This window comes from Protopterus annectens, chromosome 1.part1 (assembly GCF_019279795.1).
Source record: "Protopterus annectens isolate FY-2018-M chromosome 1.part1, PAN1.0, whole genome shotgun sequence".
NCBI classification, from domain to species: domain Eukaryota; kingdom Metazoa; phylum Chordata; order Ceratodontiformes; family Protopteridae; genus Protopterus; species Protopterus annectens.
Window position 1 is genome coordinate 13,896,128 of NC_056726.1, and position 16,612 is coordinate 13,912,739.

General features: G+C 40.8%; 1 protein-coding gene across 1 annotated transcript in view; it reads left to right on the plus strand.

Moving 5' to 3' along the window:
• The window catches only part of DOP1A (DOP1 leucine zipper like protein A), a 2,183,138-nt gene that overhangs the window by 1,890,518 nt on the left and 276,008 nt on the right, over window positions 1-16,612 (plus strand). The window contains exon 31 of the mRNA XM_044073353.1: window positions 15,471-15,620. Within this exon, the coding sequence (XP_043929288.1) occupies window positions 15,471-15,620 (150 nt within the window). The remainder of the gene's footprint in view (window positions 1-15,470; window positions 15,621-16,612) is intronic.

Sequence of the window (16,612 nt, forward strand, 5' to 3'; positions counted from 1 at the left end):
TAAGGACACAGGTGGATAGTGGTCTCACCTTCGATAACCACATCGCCACAACAGTCAGAAAATCCTTTGGTGTGGCACACCTCATCACTAAGGGCTTTTCATCCAAAAAAATGGAGGTCATTGTCCCACTGTACTCATCCCTCATTAGACCCATTATAGAATACAATGCCCGGTTTTGTGTTTACCACTCAAGACATCTGCAACAACTAGAAAGCCCGCAGAAATACCTCACTAAAAGAATCATAGGCCTAAAGCAGATGCCCTATGCTGACAGTCTAAAAAAACTCCAGCTGTACTCTGTCGCATATCGTCTACTCAGAGGAGATCTCTGCTTAACATACAAGGCCATGTCAAACCCAGAGCTCTTGGACATGCTACACTTAAAGAAATCCCAATCCCTCAGAGCCACATGCTCCAGGTATCTAAACTTTGTCATCACAATAAACAAAACATGTTGGAGGGATAGGTTCTTGACCCAGAGACTCCCCATACTCTGGAATAGACTGCCCATACAAGTCAAGCAGAGCACCTCTTTGGCCCTCTTCAAAAGGAACCTTAATGATTGGATGGGAGATAGTAAATTCACTCTGGGGATCACATCAGTCACCTTGCTAGACAGGGGTCCAGGGAAGTAAATATTGTGGGAAGAAATCTGTATGGTACAGAAAAGTGGGCAATGAAGGAAGTGCAGATGAGGAAGCTAGGGTGACAGCGATGAAGTGTCTGAGACAGGTAGTTGGATGCACACTGTGTGACAGATGAAAATATGACATCAAAGGTGAAGCCAAAGTAGCCCCATTTGGAAAAAAATTTAAAAAAAAAGGGTGCATGGGAAGGGAAAGCAGAAGATGATTTGTTGAAACAATTACTGAGAGCCAGGAACAGGGCAAGAGGTAAAGTAGATGTCAAGCAAAGATATGGATGGATTGTGTGAGAGAAGACCTGCAACAGACAGACATGGCTGTTGAAGGTAGGAGAGTGGCACTGAACTGAGTGAGAGAGACAGTTGATGTGACAGCCTGATCCCATCTAAACAGTGGGGAAAAAGGGGGTTGATGATGATCATGATTGCTGGACTCCCCCTTAAAATAATGTTAAACGTAGAGGTTTATCACTTTCTTTCCTCCAAACTTCCACAAAAATAACCATCTGTTCCTAGAGACTTCCTTGCTGGTCAGTTGTACAGCACCAGTTTTATGTCTTCTGTTCCTAACGTATATATTAATTGTTGAATCTCATCTTCTGCTGACCTTTACATAATTAAGTCTTCCATAGATATTTATATTTGTGCCCTTTCATAGTTTCCACATTCCTCTGATTTATACAGATTTTCACAAATGTTCAAATATCTCTTACACCTCTATTGAATAATCCCTTATTTTCTCTTTAGTATTCTTCAGTGGTTTACCTTATAATGCCGATCCTGATATGGGTGACTCGACTTGCACGAAGGCCGAAATGCGATCGTCACCAAAGTCGAATTCCAAATGTGCGAATGGCAAAACCTCGCCCCTTTTTGACCCATGGTAGCATGGGTGTGGAGGTGTTGTGCAGCTGGTAATGTCGAACGTTGAATGATTTTCGACATTTAAAAATTTTCGAGGTTTCAGTTTGCGCAAAACACATCGAAGAAGTGGCCGTTCGACAAAGTGCAATTGCCTATTTAAAGGTAAACCTTCTTCAGTTGCTCATCTTCTTGTTCTGTGAGATTCCTTATTCTGCAAAGCTTAACCTTTGTCATCCCCCTAAATAATTCCTATTACTTTTTTCATATATCTCTTTCCCTTTCATTTCTACCCTATTTCTAAACTCCATTTTAGTTTTATCAGACTCACTAGCTATCCCTTTGGAAGAAATTTTTATCCTCCTTAATAATTCTTGAATCACTTCCACTGCCCTTTCCTTAACTTCCTCCGTTTTTAACAAACAGTAGGAATGCTCCATTGTCTCATTTTCAATTCATTATCTTGCACTTTTATCTGAGTTTTTATCACAACATGAAATAGTTATTAGGTAGGTTTCAGAGCTTTAAGTTAAATTCACATGCTTCTTTGAAATATAATTTCTATCCAGTCTAATCCAGTTATTATACCTTGAGGAATAATATGCAAATTCTGTCTGAGTTCTGATTCATTTCATATCTTCCATACCAAATATTGTCTTGTATTTCTTCCAAAATCTACATTCTTTTGACATATTTTCCTTCTAAATCCAATTAATAATCCCCACTATTGCAAGTCAAGTTCCAGCCCCCACCCATATATAATATTCCTTTCTGAGAGCTGATTATTTTTCCCAAAATTCTCAAACTCCATAATGGCAGTTTTAGGTGGAATTTCAATACATGCGAACATAATCTTCCTCACCTTACAGTAACTCTTTACTACCACAAATGTACCATCACTGTTTTTCTCCTCTTCTTCCATATTGGAGCCCCTCTAACAATGTGTCATTACTCACCTTTTTCTTTGTTCCTGTTGTTCAACTGAATGTCCACCCTGAACTTCTTCCCTTTATAAAATCACACACTTATTTCTGAGTGTGTGCGCTGCAGCACTGCTGTTTGCATGTTTGCATCCTACATATCTCTTACTTGAAACAGCTGCTTGTCTTTCCATATCACTGTTGCAGTATTCTTTACAATAGGGATTTCCTGCGTAGAGCAGCCTGATGTCTGGCCAGTATATCAAAGCCTTTAGGTTGTGGGACTTCCAAGATGGCTGTACAATGAGTAACAGCTTAATTCTAGCTCTCCCAGTGTGAAAAAATGAAATTTAGCAGAGAAAGCCAGTGCAATTAGATTTCTGGGTAAATTTCAGTAACTGGATAGTAATTGCAGTGCCTGGATGGCTGGAAAAAAGAAATACAGAGGACCTGAAGGAAAATCAGCTACAAAAGGTGACAAAAACAGACTGGGAAAAGTACTGTAGCTCATAGGTAGGTACTAGGCTATCTGCCCAACGGCATTTATAAGCCTAGCCAGAATGTGTTGGCTTTCGCCACCCCCTAAGATTAGTTCCCTGTGCCTCTGTCCAGCAGAGAGCCATTGAAGTGACCCTGGGTTTAACTTTCTGTTTCCCATCCACTTGTCAAGGTTTCTCTTGAAGAGGGTTAGCGAGGAGCTCTGCCTAATGTAGATTGGAATCTTGTTCCAGAGCATGGGAAGTCTCTGGGACAGGAATCTATCCCTCCAGCACATCATATTTATTATTGTGGTGAGGTTTAGATCCCTGGAGCATGTGGCTCAAGGGGATATGGTTTTCTTTAGGTGGAGCATGTCCATCAATTCTGGGTTGGACATGACCTTGTATGTCAGGCAGAGATCACCTCTGAGTAGGCGGTATGCAACCAAGTACAGCTGGAGATTCTTCAGTCAAGCTGCATAGAGCATCTGCTTGAGGCCAGTGATCCTCTTGGTGAGGTACTTCTGTGGTCTTTCCAGTTGTTGCATATGTCTTGTAAGGTGCATCCCAAATGGGGCATTGTACTCTGCGATGGGTCTGATAAGTGATGCTTAGAGGGGCCCAATGACTTCTTTCCATCTGGATACAAACCCTTTTGTGATTAGGTGGGCCACATAGAAGGATTTTCTAACCACTTTGGCAATGTGATTATCAGAGGAGAGGTTACTGTCTACTTGGGTCCCCAGATCCCTTATTACATCTTCTGTATTTAGGGGGCTACCACCTATGTGGTAGTTTGTGGGTACTTTGTTTTTTCCAAAGAGGATGACTATGCACTTTTTGGCATTTAGCTTGAGGCCATTTAGCTGTTCAGTAAAAAGCAGTGCAAGCTCCAGACATGACTTCCAGCAACCTAGAGGAAAGTATGTCAAGCTGCACACGGACCTGACTAAAATAAATGAAACACTGATGCAATATATCAAGTCAAACAAAGCCTAGAAAAAAATGGAAGAAGCTTTAAACAGGTATTTAGACAAGATGATAAAACTGCAAAACTCAGAAGTCAAAATGAAGAAAAGGCTAGCTGAATATAAGACTGCACAAAAATATTTTTTTCAAAAAGAGGACAGAACTAATAGCAAAAACCTGATATTTTCTGCTGTACCTGAGAAGCTGGAAGGAACAAACTGTATTCATTTTATAAAAGCATAAATAAGCAATTGAACTGGTATTCCACAACAGGAATTGTTAATTGAAAGGCCACATTATATGTATGCTTCAAATCTGGCTTTGAGAAAACAACCTTGACTTTTAATAATAAAGCTCCAATCTTACCAGCCAAACAAGTTGATTCTGACAAAACTGTGGCACAAGGACAAAGTACTAAAAGTGGGAGACAGCAGAGATTTCGTGGAGAATGACTACTCATTGTGCAGCAGGAAGAAGAGGAGTAAATTTATTCCACTAATCAGGGAATGTTGAGAAGCAGGTGTGATATTCAATTTGTTGTACCCACCTATTTTCAGAATATTATTTCCTGGAGGGACACAATCAGTTTTGATGCAGAACATGCTAAGGAGGAAATACAAACTTTGTCCAGCAAAAAGTGAGCTGTGAAACTGAAGAAATTTCTGCTTCTTGTTCTTCTGGTAGTAAAGACCAAAGAGAGGCTGTACCAGTAAAACCTTTTCCAGTGTTTCAACAGAAAATACTTGAGAGACAGAAAAATGCACAAGAATTGACTAGAAGTGTCAAGAGTACATTGGAAATGAAGCAGAGACAGGGTCTGGGATATGGAGATGAACACAAAAATCTGGGAATACTGGACTTTGTTAAACTTGTAGGGGATTCTGAAGCATTTGCCCTGCTTCATGTCATTAACGTTTGAGCCTGCTGCCAACTGCAACCTAAAATTTTTATCTTGGAAAACTATTTTTATGGTAGCGATTACTTTTGCTAGAAGAATTTCAGAGATTCAGGCCTTGATATTTCACAAAGACAGAGTTTCCTTGAGAACTTACCCTTCTTTTCTACCAAAGGTGGTGTGAGAAACAAATATCAATCAGACAATCAATTTACCAGTCTTTATTCCCAATTTCTCAAACAAAGGTGAATACTCTTTACATTTATTGGAGGTCCCCAGGCAATTGCAATTTTATCTCCATAGAACAAAAGATATTAGGAAATCTGACCAACTGTTCATTTCCTTTTTGAATAACAATGTGTAAGCCATTATCCAAAGTTACCTTATCTATATGGCTAAAAGATTGTATATCCTTCAAATACAACAAGAGGAAAGATGAATTTCCTGGGCCTGTCAGGGCACACTCTACTAGATCCATAGTTAATTCAACAGTTTTTAATTCTAAGGCTTCTTTGGATGATATTTGTGCAGCTGCAACATGGGCTTCCCCACATAGATATATTACTCATTACAAATTGGATTTGGTCTCTAGGGGAAGAGCATCCTTTGTTCTATGGTGCTCAGGAATATCCTTCTGTGAGTCCTCCCAAGATATAAGGTAGCTGGGGACTCTGTCCCATATGTCAAGGAAGAAATGAAGATTGACAACATCAGATAAAGAAGTTATGTACTTACTATATTATTCCATCTGTATTGTTGATCTTCATTTATCCTTGACTCCCCATCCTCCACCCCCCCCTTCCATTCTGACCTCCTGGTAGAATGAAATCTGGTCCTAGTTATACATTTTTATATATGACACTAGGTATGGTCTCCACTAAAGTTCTGTTAGGATTACGTTCTGGCATGTTTATCTGCAAAATCGATCTGAGGTAAATTGGAGAGGAGCATTCTAGGTAGGACTTAAGCTTGAGTTTTTTGTTCTCGCACACTGTAGTGACGGCTGAGTCAGTTCCGTTGGTCAGAACTGAACCCGTATGTTAAGGATAAATGAAGATCGACAACACAGATGGAACATTATGATAAGTACATAACTTCTTTTTATATCACAACTAAAACAGCCACAGAAGTACACAGACATTAACGTAAAAAAAAACTAGTAACACTTTTTTCATGAACTATACGTTTCCTTTTTGACAGTCATTCACTCCAACATTACATTGTTCAGTTCCTTTTCTCCCTTAAACCGTATTCCTCCTCCCAAACATTATTGTGTGTGTATTGTTCCCACAGATTCTTTGTGATTTGCTCCTTCCCATTTTTAACAATTCCACTTCTTTATCTTTTACAGTATTCAATTCTTTTACATTAGTTTAGATTTTTTTTTTATTTTCTAGTAACTGTGTTTTTGGCATTCAGTAGCATTAGACTTGGTAAGGCCTTACTATATTTAGGCAACTCAGAGCCTATATCCCAAATGAAAAGAATCATTTCCGTAGGTACAATGATTTGCTCCCCCAGCACTTCTATCAAAGTACTCCATAGGGAATTTTTGAAGTCTGCCAACACTTTACATTCCCCAAAAACATGTTTGATAACTACAAATTGTGGGCCTGCACAGTAGAATAACAGTGGTCACCACTCTGAAAAAGTTTGACAAGTTTAATGGCCAATAGAGGACTGGGGAACTGACAGAACTACGGAACCCAATAGCAGAGAAATTGTCGTTATTTTCTATAGCTTTAAAATACTGCTTTACTTATTCACTGTGTATAGGTTCATAGGTTAGTACTTGGCTAACTGCCTTTGCGAGACATTTTAAGCCTAGCCAATTATCCCTTGTGAGACTCAAACCCTGCACCTTGTGTTTGTAAGGCAAACACCTTAACCATTAGGCCACCCGTATGACTGTATCGAAAATATTTTCTATCAATTAATAACAGTATAGTACAACTATTGATGATCTCTGTGTAGCACAATTTACATATTAATTTGCATTCATCTGCTTTACACATACCGAATAGCCACACAATGCCTTTGTATACATAACATCACGAACCATATAGCTAAAATTATTTTTGCTTATGCCCAGAGACATACATCTCTTTAATAATGCAATAAAACCAACAAGCCAAACTATGGTCACGTTTTGGTGTTATTTACTTAATTAGTCATGAGGTATTATATTACAAGACAGCCACTCTTTATATTTCATGAATAAACTTCTACCACACTCTCTTAAATCCATCCGATTCTCTCAATGTTCAAATACAATATAACCAAACAGTAATGCCACAGAAAATTGAGGCTTTTCTTGAAAAACCTTAGGAGAATTGCTAGTAATGCTCAGGTGACACTTTACATGGCATTGGTATTACCCCTGATAACTTAACAGAAATCAGTCCCCATGACTTAAAAAACTTAATATAACTGGCTGATTGGAAAGTGTACCACCAAAGCAGTACACATTTGAAAGCCATGTTTGATGGCACGTTTTCCTTTCAATCCACAGTAGCTTTATTTTTATAGAAGTTCTAAAATCAAAAGTTTCTGTGGGTTAAAAGGAAAATGTACTACTAAGTACAACATGCTCTCAGCTATGTACTGCTTTGGCATTGAATTTTCCAGTGAGCAGAATAATCCTGCAAGGCCTGTTTCTGACTAGCAATAAAAAGAAAAAAAATCACTGTTGACAGCTGCTGCAGTTTATACATTGACTGGGATCAAACTGGTCAGACTACCATGCTGTGGCTACAGTAGTTCAAGTAGTACTTGTACACTAATACAAACCCTGCTAATTTAAGCTATTTATATTTCTTACATTCTCCTTTACAGGATACCATCCAAACATTCCTCTCAATGTCTGCCATTAATGCTTTCTGAAACTTGATGAGAGATGCACTCGGAAGAGCCATTCAGGATCGGTCAGGTCACCAGACTGGCATTGTCCGTTACATCTCTAATCATGACTCTGACACAAAATGTTAAAAAATAAATAAGCATGCTTACATGCGCAAGTTGAAAACATTTTTCCTTCCTCTGGCATCATGTTGTAAGGCCAGTTTAAAGGGGGGGGGGTAGATACCCCTGTGCTCAGCCTAAATCCTCCACTGTTACATGCTTCAGTATGCTTCCAATGTGAACTACTCTCACTGCGCTTGATGGCTAAATGCCTAGCCACCGGATCGCCTTTTGCAGCCTCATTCTGTCCAAGGGATTGTGGCATAAGACAATTCCTGACCGCCTTCTCCTTCACAGGATGCTGTATGCCAGTCATTCATCCATCGAATGCCTGAACCACTAATCAATTTCAGATTTCCTGAGCCATAGTCAATGTTTACCCCCTTCTGTAGAGGTATCCTTGCATAAGAGGAATTTATAGACTGCAGAAGAACTATTTCAGGTGTGCCAGCCTTGGTGAAGCATGAAAGAGCAGTATGTGATGCCAAAATAACTTTAGTTCTGACATTATGTAGTATGTGCACACAGTAAAGAACACATATAATTAAGTGATTGAATGATGAGGTGTTTGGCACAATGTGCACTGAATGACCTTTTCTAAACTGTTAAGGTGGTGAGGTCACATAGCATTCAAAACAACTACTCATTTGTGGTTGAAATGAGTAAATTTCAAGCCCCATTGAAGAGCTGCAGCAGTGGAGCTTTGTGGTTTAGAACTATTGTGAATGAAAATAAAAACATTAATTTATTGTATCTGAGAGCAAGATTTAAGTCTGAAGATGTCATTTTATGCAGTAACTCCCACTTAAAGAAACAGGTTAATCCCTTATGTTATTATGCATATAACTACATATGCTATCATTTCCACTCCACCAGTAATGCATTTTTTCGTACTTCTTTTTTTTTCCAAACCCTTTCAGCTCTCGGATTGACCTTTCTGTCTTATGGCTCCCCTTTTTTGTGGGTATTTGTGGATATTGCATGAGGTTTCACCCAAGTGCCCCCTTTACCATGCCATTTATCCTATTTGCGTTAGGAAGAGGGCTCTATTCCACCTAAAACACGGCTTTTCAGCGCTTCTGTGGATCCCTAGTGACATCTGCATTGCTTACTGTACTTATTTCCTTGTTTCACTTGAAAGAAAGTTACTGTTTGTCATTTTTGCATTTACGTTACCTGTAACACATTGCATTTAAGTTACCTGGCACTTGCTCACTAAAGCAATTATATAAGTCAGCACTAAAAAATTAAAAGCACTACACCCTCACAAACTCCCCTTGAGTACCTTGTTTCCCATTGGCCCTTTTTTTTTTTCAATTATAAAGGAATTCCCAATACTATTCTAGCATGTCCAAAGGTCACTTGTCAATCTCCTCTCCGGTCCAGCTGGTGAATCTGGAAATCTTGAGGCAATGTTACAACTGTCTCATGTACACAGGCAACCCTCTCCTCCTCGCAACAAATTCCAACACATGTGAGAGATGCAACCATATAGCCAAACTGGAGGCTAAGCTCTCTCAACTCAGTACTGGCAAAACCTGTCAGGAGAAGAAGGAAACCACACTCACTACAATTCCAGTCTCACATAGACCTACCACGACAGCAAACCAAACACATAAACACACAAAAACATATTCGGAGGCTCTAAATAAAAATCTGCCTAAGCAGCAGAGACCTCCAAAGCAGACACCCAAGCAACCGCTACCCCAAAACAAAACACATGCAACACATAGCTCACAAAGCCAGTGTGCCGAACAGTCACAGCCCTTAAGGCTAAACAACACACCTGATACACTTGTAATAGGTGACTCTATCATCAGGCACACTGACGTCCCACTCACCAGGCTGAACAAGGAGAAGGTCACGGTGAGCTGCCTGTCGGGCGCTAGGATCCGCCACATAACACAAGCACTCAGGTCACTCCAAGGCAAGTACAAATATGACTCAGTGATTGTCCATGCTGGTGTGAATGACCTGAGACGTACCTCCCTGGACTACATGAAAAGAGACATAGAGGAGCTCTCTGAGCATGTGGCCCAGGCCGGTATGACCCTGACCTTGAGTGGCATCTTACCCTCACCAAGAATTATGCCACAATATGAAGACAAGATGATCAATTTCAACAATTGGCTTAAGTATTGGTGTCATTCAAAGGGGATCAAATGCCTGTCAGCCTGGGATGACATGCTCGACAGGCCACAATGCTTCGCTAGGGACGGCTTGCACCTGTCACCCCTGGGCTTTTGGATATTGGCAAAGGCTCTAGCTACCCCCATAGTGCCTTTTTTAGGCAAGGCTCAAAAGACAAACCCACCTCCATAGGTATCACAAGGGATAAGAAACTAAGAGTAATGCTACTAAACGCCAGAAGTCTAAACCTCAAGATGCATGCACTCGAAACTCTCCTTAACATGGAGAACATCGATATCTGTGCAGTAACAGAAACCTGGTTCAAGGCTCCCGAGAGCACCCCAGCACTACCAGGTTATACCTCATACCATGCTTTTCGGCCCCAAAACTTGGACCGAACCAGAAAAGGAGGGGGAGTATCAATATTCGTCAAAGATACCCACACCTCCAGGTTGGTGGCACAGCACGAAGCATCAGAGACTATCCATGTGCAACTAACAATGGGTAAAACTGCCTTCCAGGTTATAGCCTGCTACAGACCACCCTCCCAAACCCAGGAACCCCACTTGGCCTTCCTGAGAACACTGGAAAATATGAAGGTCTCTCCAAACACCATTATATTGGGCGACTTCAACTACCCAAACATAGAATGGGAGCATTACTCTAGCTCGAACACCCTAGCTCAAAGGTTCCTAGAATTTATAAACTCAAATGCTATGGAACAACTTGTTACCACTCCCACAAGAGGGGAAAACATACTGGACCTGATCATCACCAACATGGGGACTCTATGCTCCAGACCAGAAGTGTATCCCTCACTGGTAAGATCAGACTATAAACTAATCTCACTGGATATTCACATCCCGACTCCACCCCCTGCCCAGAAAACCACAGTGAAAAACTTCTCTAAAGCAAATTTCACACTCCTCAAAACCGAGGTGGAATCCTTCAAAGCCCCTGGGCCTGTGGAAAATATGGCCCAGACCGCAGAATCCTTTATAAACGCATTCTATGAACACCTTCAGGAATGCATGGATCATGCAATCCCAAATAAAACCAAGACCCAATCCTCCAAAGGCGGACGTCCTGTCTGGTGGACCCCAGCCATAAACAAACTATACAATAGAAGGAGGAAGCTACTGCATGATAGAGCAAAATCCCAAAAAGGGAAGGCATCTCTGATCAGTGTTAGCAAAAAACTACAGGCACTCATAAAATCGTCTAAGGCCAGCTTCAAGAGAAAAATTGCACAGGACACTAAGGATAATCACAAGGCTTTCTTTAGTTATGTTAGGAACCTGGGTGGGAATTCCCAGATATGCTCAGAATTAGTCCAAAATGACAAAAAATACACCGAACCCACAGACATTGCCAACATCCTAGCTGACAGGTTCAGTGCAAACTTCTCCCCCCCTCCCCACCAAAAGGGCAAATATTTATCCCAGCAGAGTGCTGCCCCCCTGACATCTCAGATCCTCAGGTAAGAGCCGCCCTCTCCAAGTCAAAAAACACAGCATCAATGGGACCAGACGGTGTCCTGGGCTGCGTCCTACATGAACTCCAAGAAGAGCTAAACCCAAACATAAAACTACTGTTCAGTCTCAGACTTACCACAGGATATGTACCCAAAGAGTGGCGTACAGCAACAGTGGTCCCTCTCCACAAAGGTGGTGCCTCAACGGATCCTGGAAACTATCGCCCCATAAGCCTGACTAGCTTGGTCTGCAAAGCTATGGAAAGGATCATCATGGACCTCATAAAAAAAGATATTGGGGACCTACAGACACTGGATCCTACCCAGTTCGGCTTTGTTAAGGGCAGATTCTGCCTCTTAAACCTGGTCGATTTCTTTGAAACAGTCACCAAGGCCATTGACGAGGGGAAGGTGGTCCACACAGCCTACCTGGACCTCGCAAAAGCCTTTGATTCAATACCCCACTCGGGCATTATAGATACGCTCACCAGCTTAAATATAAACCCCTATGTCACTAGATGGGTTGCAAACTGGCTCAAGGACAGAACCCACATGGATAGAATTGCTGGAGCCATGTCAGACTCCAAACCAGTTACAAGTGGCGTCCCACAAGGCTCAGTCCTGGGACCTCTCCTGTTCGGTATATATTTCTCAAAGGTACAGGCCAACACGGAAGGACTGTGGCTGACCAAGTTCGCAGATGACTGCAAACTGGGTGCTATAATCGACTCCCCAGCCGACACAAGCATCCTCCAAAAGGGCCTCATAGAAACAGACAACTGGTGCCAGAGCCATAGCCTCAAGCTAAACGCCAAAAAGTGTATAGCCATCCCCTTTGGCAAAAACAAAGTGCCCACAAATTACCACATAGGTGGTAATCCATTAAGTACAGAAGAAGTAATTAGGGACCTGGGGACCCAAGTTGATAGCAATCTCTCATTTGACAAACCACATGGCCAAATTGGTTAGAAAAACATTTTATGTAGCCCACCTAATCATGAAGGGATTCACATCTAGATCAGGGGAGGTCATCGTGCCTCATCCCTCATCAGGCCCATAATTGAGTACAATGCCCCTTTTGGGATGTACCTTACCAGACACCTGTAGCAAATTGGAAGACCCCAAAAGTACCTCACCAAGAGGATCAAAGGGCTCAAACAGATGCCATATGCTGCCCGGTTAAAGAAACTCCAGCTGTACTCAGTGGCATACCGCCTGCTCAGAGGCGATCTGTGCCTGACGTATAAAGCCATGTCCAACCCAGAATTAGTGGACATGCTGTACCTCAGAAAATCCAAATCTCATCGAGCTACCCGCTCGAGAGACTTGAACATCAGCACTGAAATAAATAGGACATGCTGGAGGGACAGATTCATAACCCAGAGGCTCCCTTCAGTCTGGAATAAAATCCCAGTCCAGGTTAGGCAGAGTCCCTCATTGACTCTCTTCAAGAGGAATCTTGATGAGTGGATGGGGGATCGTCAGTTTACCCCGGGTATCACTTCTGTGTCACTGTTAGACAGAGGCACAGTATACTAACCTCGAAAAAGGGCATAGCAAAATTAATTTAAAATGGGTGGCGAAAGCCAAACACACTCTGGCTAGGCTTATAAATGTCCTAGGGCTGATAGCCTAGTATGAACCTATTCAACTATGTTCTTAGCACACCTTCCATCTAGAACTGTTCCAGATTTATAATTTTATATCCTTGTTCTTGTTTTTTATCTTTCAAGTATGTCATCATGCTCACTTGAGTTTCGAGAAATGGGAATTTTGGGGGAAGATGTGTCCCATTAACTGTAGAGCAGGAATGCTGCTGCAAAGGATAAGAAGACAATTTTGCCTGCATTTCTGGAACTCTTGAGATAAAATAATCTTTGAAGTTGGTGCTGAAGTTAAGGCTGTGTGCTGTAGTTCCCATGGTATGGAGTTTGCTTCCCCTCAGTCCTCCTTTATCGACTGACTTCGAACAAGTCACTTAACCAGACAGTGCTTGGGGCAACTGAGATTTTGGGCTAGGCTCCCCAGTAGTACCCTGGACTGCAAGCCTAGTAACTACCTATGAACAATCGAATAAACATCTGTGAACTGAATTTACTAAGAGGACTGCTGATGGAGTACCAAAGTGTATGCTCACTGCAAAGTGCCCATTGTTCATTTCCTTGTGTTTGATTACCTAACTTGTGCTAAGATTGCATGAGACCTTTCTGTAAGTACCTGTACATTTATAATTCAGCATCCTTGTTAGTGTGTGTTCTTGCATATGAAAACAGTTTTAGTGGGAGTCAAGGAATGAGTTTCATTTGAGTATGTATGTGCCCTAAGAAAGAATTAGGAATCTTTGCATTCAGCAAAAGAAGTATTTCTTTTCCAAGACTGAGACCTTAAAATTTTTAAAAGAATCACACAAGAATACACTGAAGAAATTACTGCAAAGGTCCTTCTAGAAACTTAACTGTTAGGGTGAACACTTGCATACTTGTTTCTTCTTTGGGAATACTTTTTGCAGGTGATACATTTTTGGAGATCTCAAAGGGAGGAGGTAGATGATATCGTCTAGGACTTAATGCAGTATTATATAATAAAGGGTGGTCAACATTCAAAAACTTGCATGCTGATTATACAGCTTGTCAGTGTGTCCATTGTAAATAGAGCATATCCTAATAGAATGAAGTCTGGCTGCTAAAGTGTTCTTAAAAGGCCGGGCTTTCTATTGAGATATGATCCATCAGTACAAGTGGAGCATATTTTAGATGGAAAAGGTCAAAATATGAGACAAAACTATTAGTTTCTGCAAATGTCTGGACAGTTGACAGGTGTGTAACTGACAATACGATCGATTTTACTTACAGTAACTATACCTCTCAGCTGTCCAGACTTCTGCAGAACATCTCTAATTTTCCTCATATTTTCACAATAAAACATCATTAACATCTAAAAAATGAGTATTTCCCATAGGCAGAAGACCAGCAACTTTCTGCAATGTTGAATTAGAGACACATGCCTGAACTACCTGCAAATATATACCAACTTGTAGTTATGGTAGCATAGAAGGTCCTGTTTCTCTATACCTATCAATTTCTTTGCTTAAGAATTCTGGTCAAACCCAGAAGTAATGGGGGACAACAGCCAAAAATCAGGGAAAGTTTTAAAATGTTACTGTAATTCACTTAAAACAGTACTAGAACAACTGTATTTTTCCTCAATGAAACTCTAATGTCATTGCTGACTGTAATCCTGAATGACTTGCTAGAAGGTAGGAACTCTTACAGTGAGCAGGGTAAAAAATATGAGGCAATACCTGGGATGTTCTGCAAAATCAGCATTTCTCCAACCCAAGTACAGTTTTAACATTTTGAAACCATTTAAATTTTACAGAAGCTCTACAAACATGAAATATTAAAGTACATTCCTAACTGAGCAGTCTGCATTTCTTACAGTATGCTGTTCCTTGCCAAGTTTTCATTTCCAAATGCTAGTCTTTTAGGTATTTTACTGAACATGTGTCTTCAGTTCTTTATTTAAAAATTTTAGTAACTCAGTATCCTTGTTGTGTTAAACACTGTTCTTATATAATGCTGAAGTATAGATGCAGTTGTGTGAAGAATTCCTTTCTTCAGAAAATATACAAGGGGAAAGCAACTAAATACAAAAAATTAAAAAAGCCACCACATCTACTCAATGTCACACAAAAGTAATGCAGTTGTGTAATAACAATAACCAGTGGGTGCGCCCTAGTAATTAAACAACACCAATTGTGGGTAAACCAAGCATTACGCATATCCATTCATGGGTTATTTCTAAATTTTAAACTTGTATGTTAAGAAATAAGTTATCTTTAATTGGGAAAGAGCTGGATAGAATGTGAGCAAAACCAAAGTTTGTAAAAATGTGTGTCTAGTAGAGTTATGTCAAAAAAGGTATATGGAACAACAGCTTTACATTTTTGTGTCTACTACAAGACTGAATTTTAGAGTTTCACTGTTGTAGTATGTCCTACAAACAACAATTTAGATGATCACCAAGTTTATAAGATGTCATGTGCTATTTAGCAGCACATAAAAATATTACGTTAAGTAGTTTTGTAATTTTGTTATAGATGATTGTTTAACACTTACAAAAAGGTTTTCCTTTTCAGTGCGCATAATGCTCCCAGCTATCGTGCCTGTGTTCAGCTTTTGAGCAGTCTTAGTGGCTACCAGTATACAAGAAGAGCATGGAAGAAGGAAGCGTTTGATCTTTTTATGGACCCAAGTTTCTTTCATATGGATGCCACATGTGTTAGCTAGTAAGTTTTGTTTTTGTTATAGCTGTTCTTTTTATGGTTTAGCTTGCCTTTTTATTCAGTGATACATGGATTTGTAATGATTGTGTGCTTTATATGAACTTGAATGATAAAACACATGTCTGAAACCAAGACATCTCTGTGATAAAGAGGGATGGAGCTTTATCACTCATCACTCATTAGACCCATTATGGAGTACAACGCCCATTTTGGAATGTACCTCACAAGACATCTGCAGCAGCTGGAAAGGCCACAGAAGTACCTCACAAAGAGGATTACTGGCCTCAAACAAATGCCCTACACTGACCGCCTCAAAAAACTCCAGCTTGACTCCGGTGATCTCTGCCCTAACATATAAAGCTATGTAAACCCGGAGCTGTTGGACATGCTACACCTAAAGAAATCCCAATCCCTCCGAACTACATGCTGTAGGGACCTAAACCTTGTCACCACAATAAACAGGACACACTGGAGGGATAGATTCCTGTCCCAGAGACTTCCTATACTCTGGAACAAGCTACCCATCTATGTCAAGCAAAGTTCTTCATTAGCACTCTTCAAGAAAAATCTTGATGAGTGGATGGGAAATAGGAAATATACCCCGGGAATCACTTCTGTGTCTCTGCTGGACAGTGGTACAGGAAAATAACCTTCTTGGGTGGTGTAAGCTATGAAACCTTGCTGGCTAGGCTTACGTCGGCCCTTGGGCTGATAGCCTAGTACCTACCTATGAACTGCAGCACCAGGACCTGGATTTGACTTACCAAGCTTATTGCTTCAGAAGCCATCTGAGGTGGGATAGGAGTGAGTAGCAACTGGAGCCTCACCCATCTGTGATGTGGGTGGGTGGCCTGGAAGATCTCATAGAGGCATTTTTTGGATGAGTTCATGTCCTGTACATAATGTTGGTGTGCATTGCTTCTTAACTGGAGACCACAAGGAAAGGGATTGGCATGCAAATTAGTGCAGTTGCACCACAATCAGACTAGGTACAT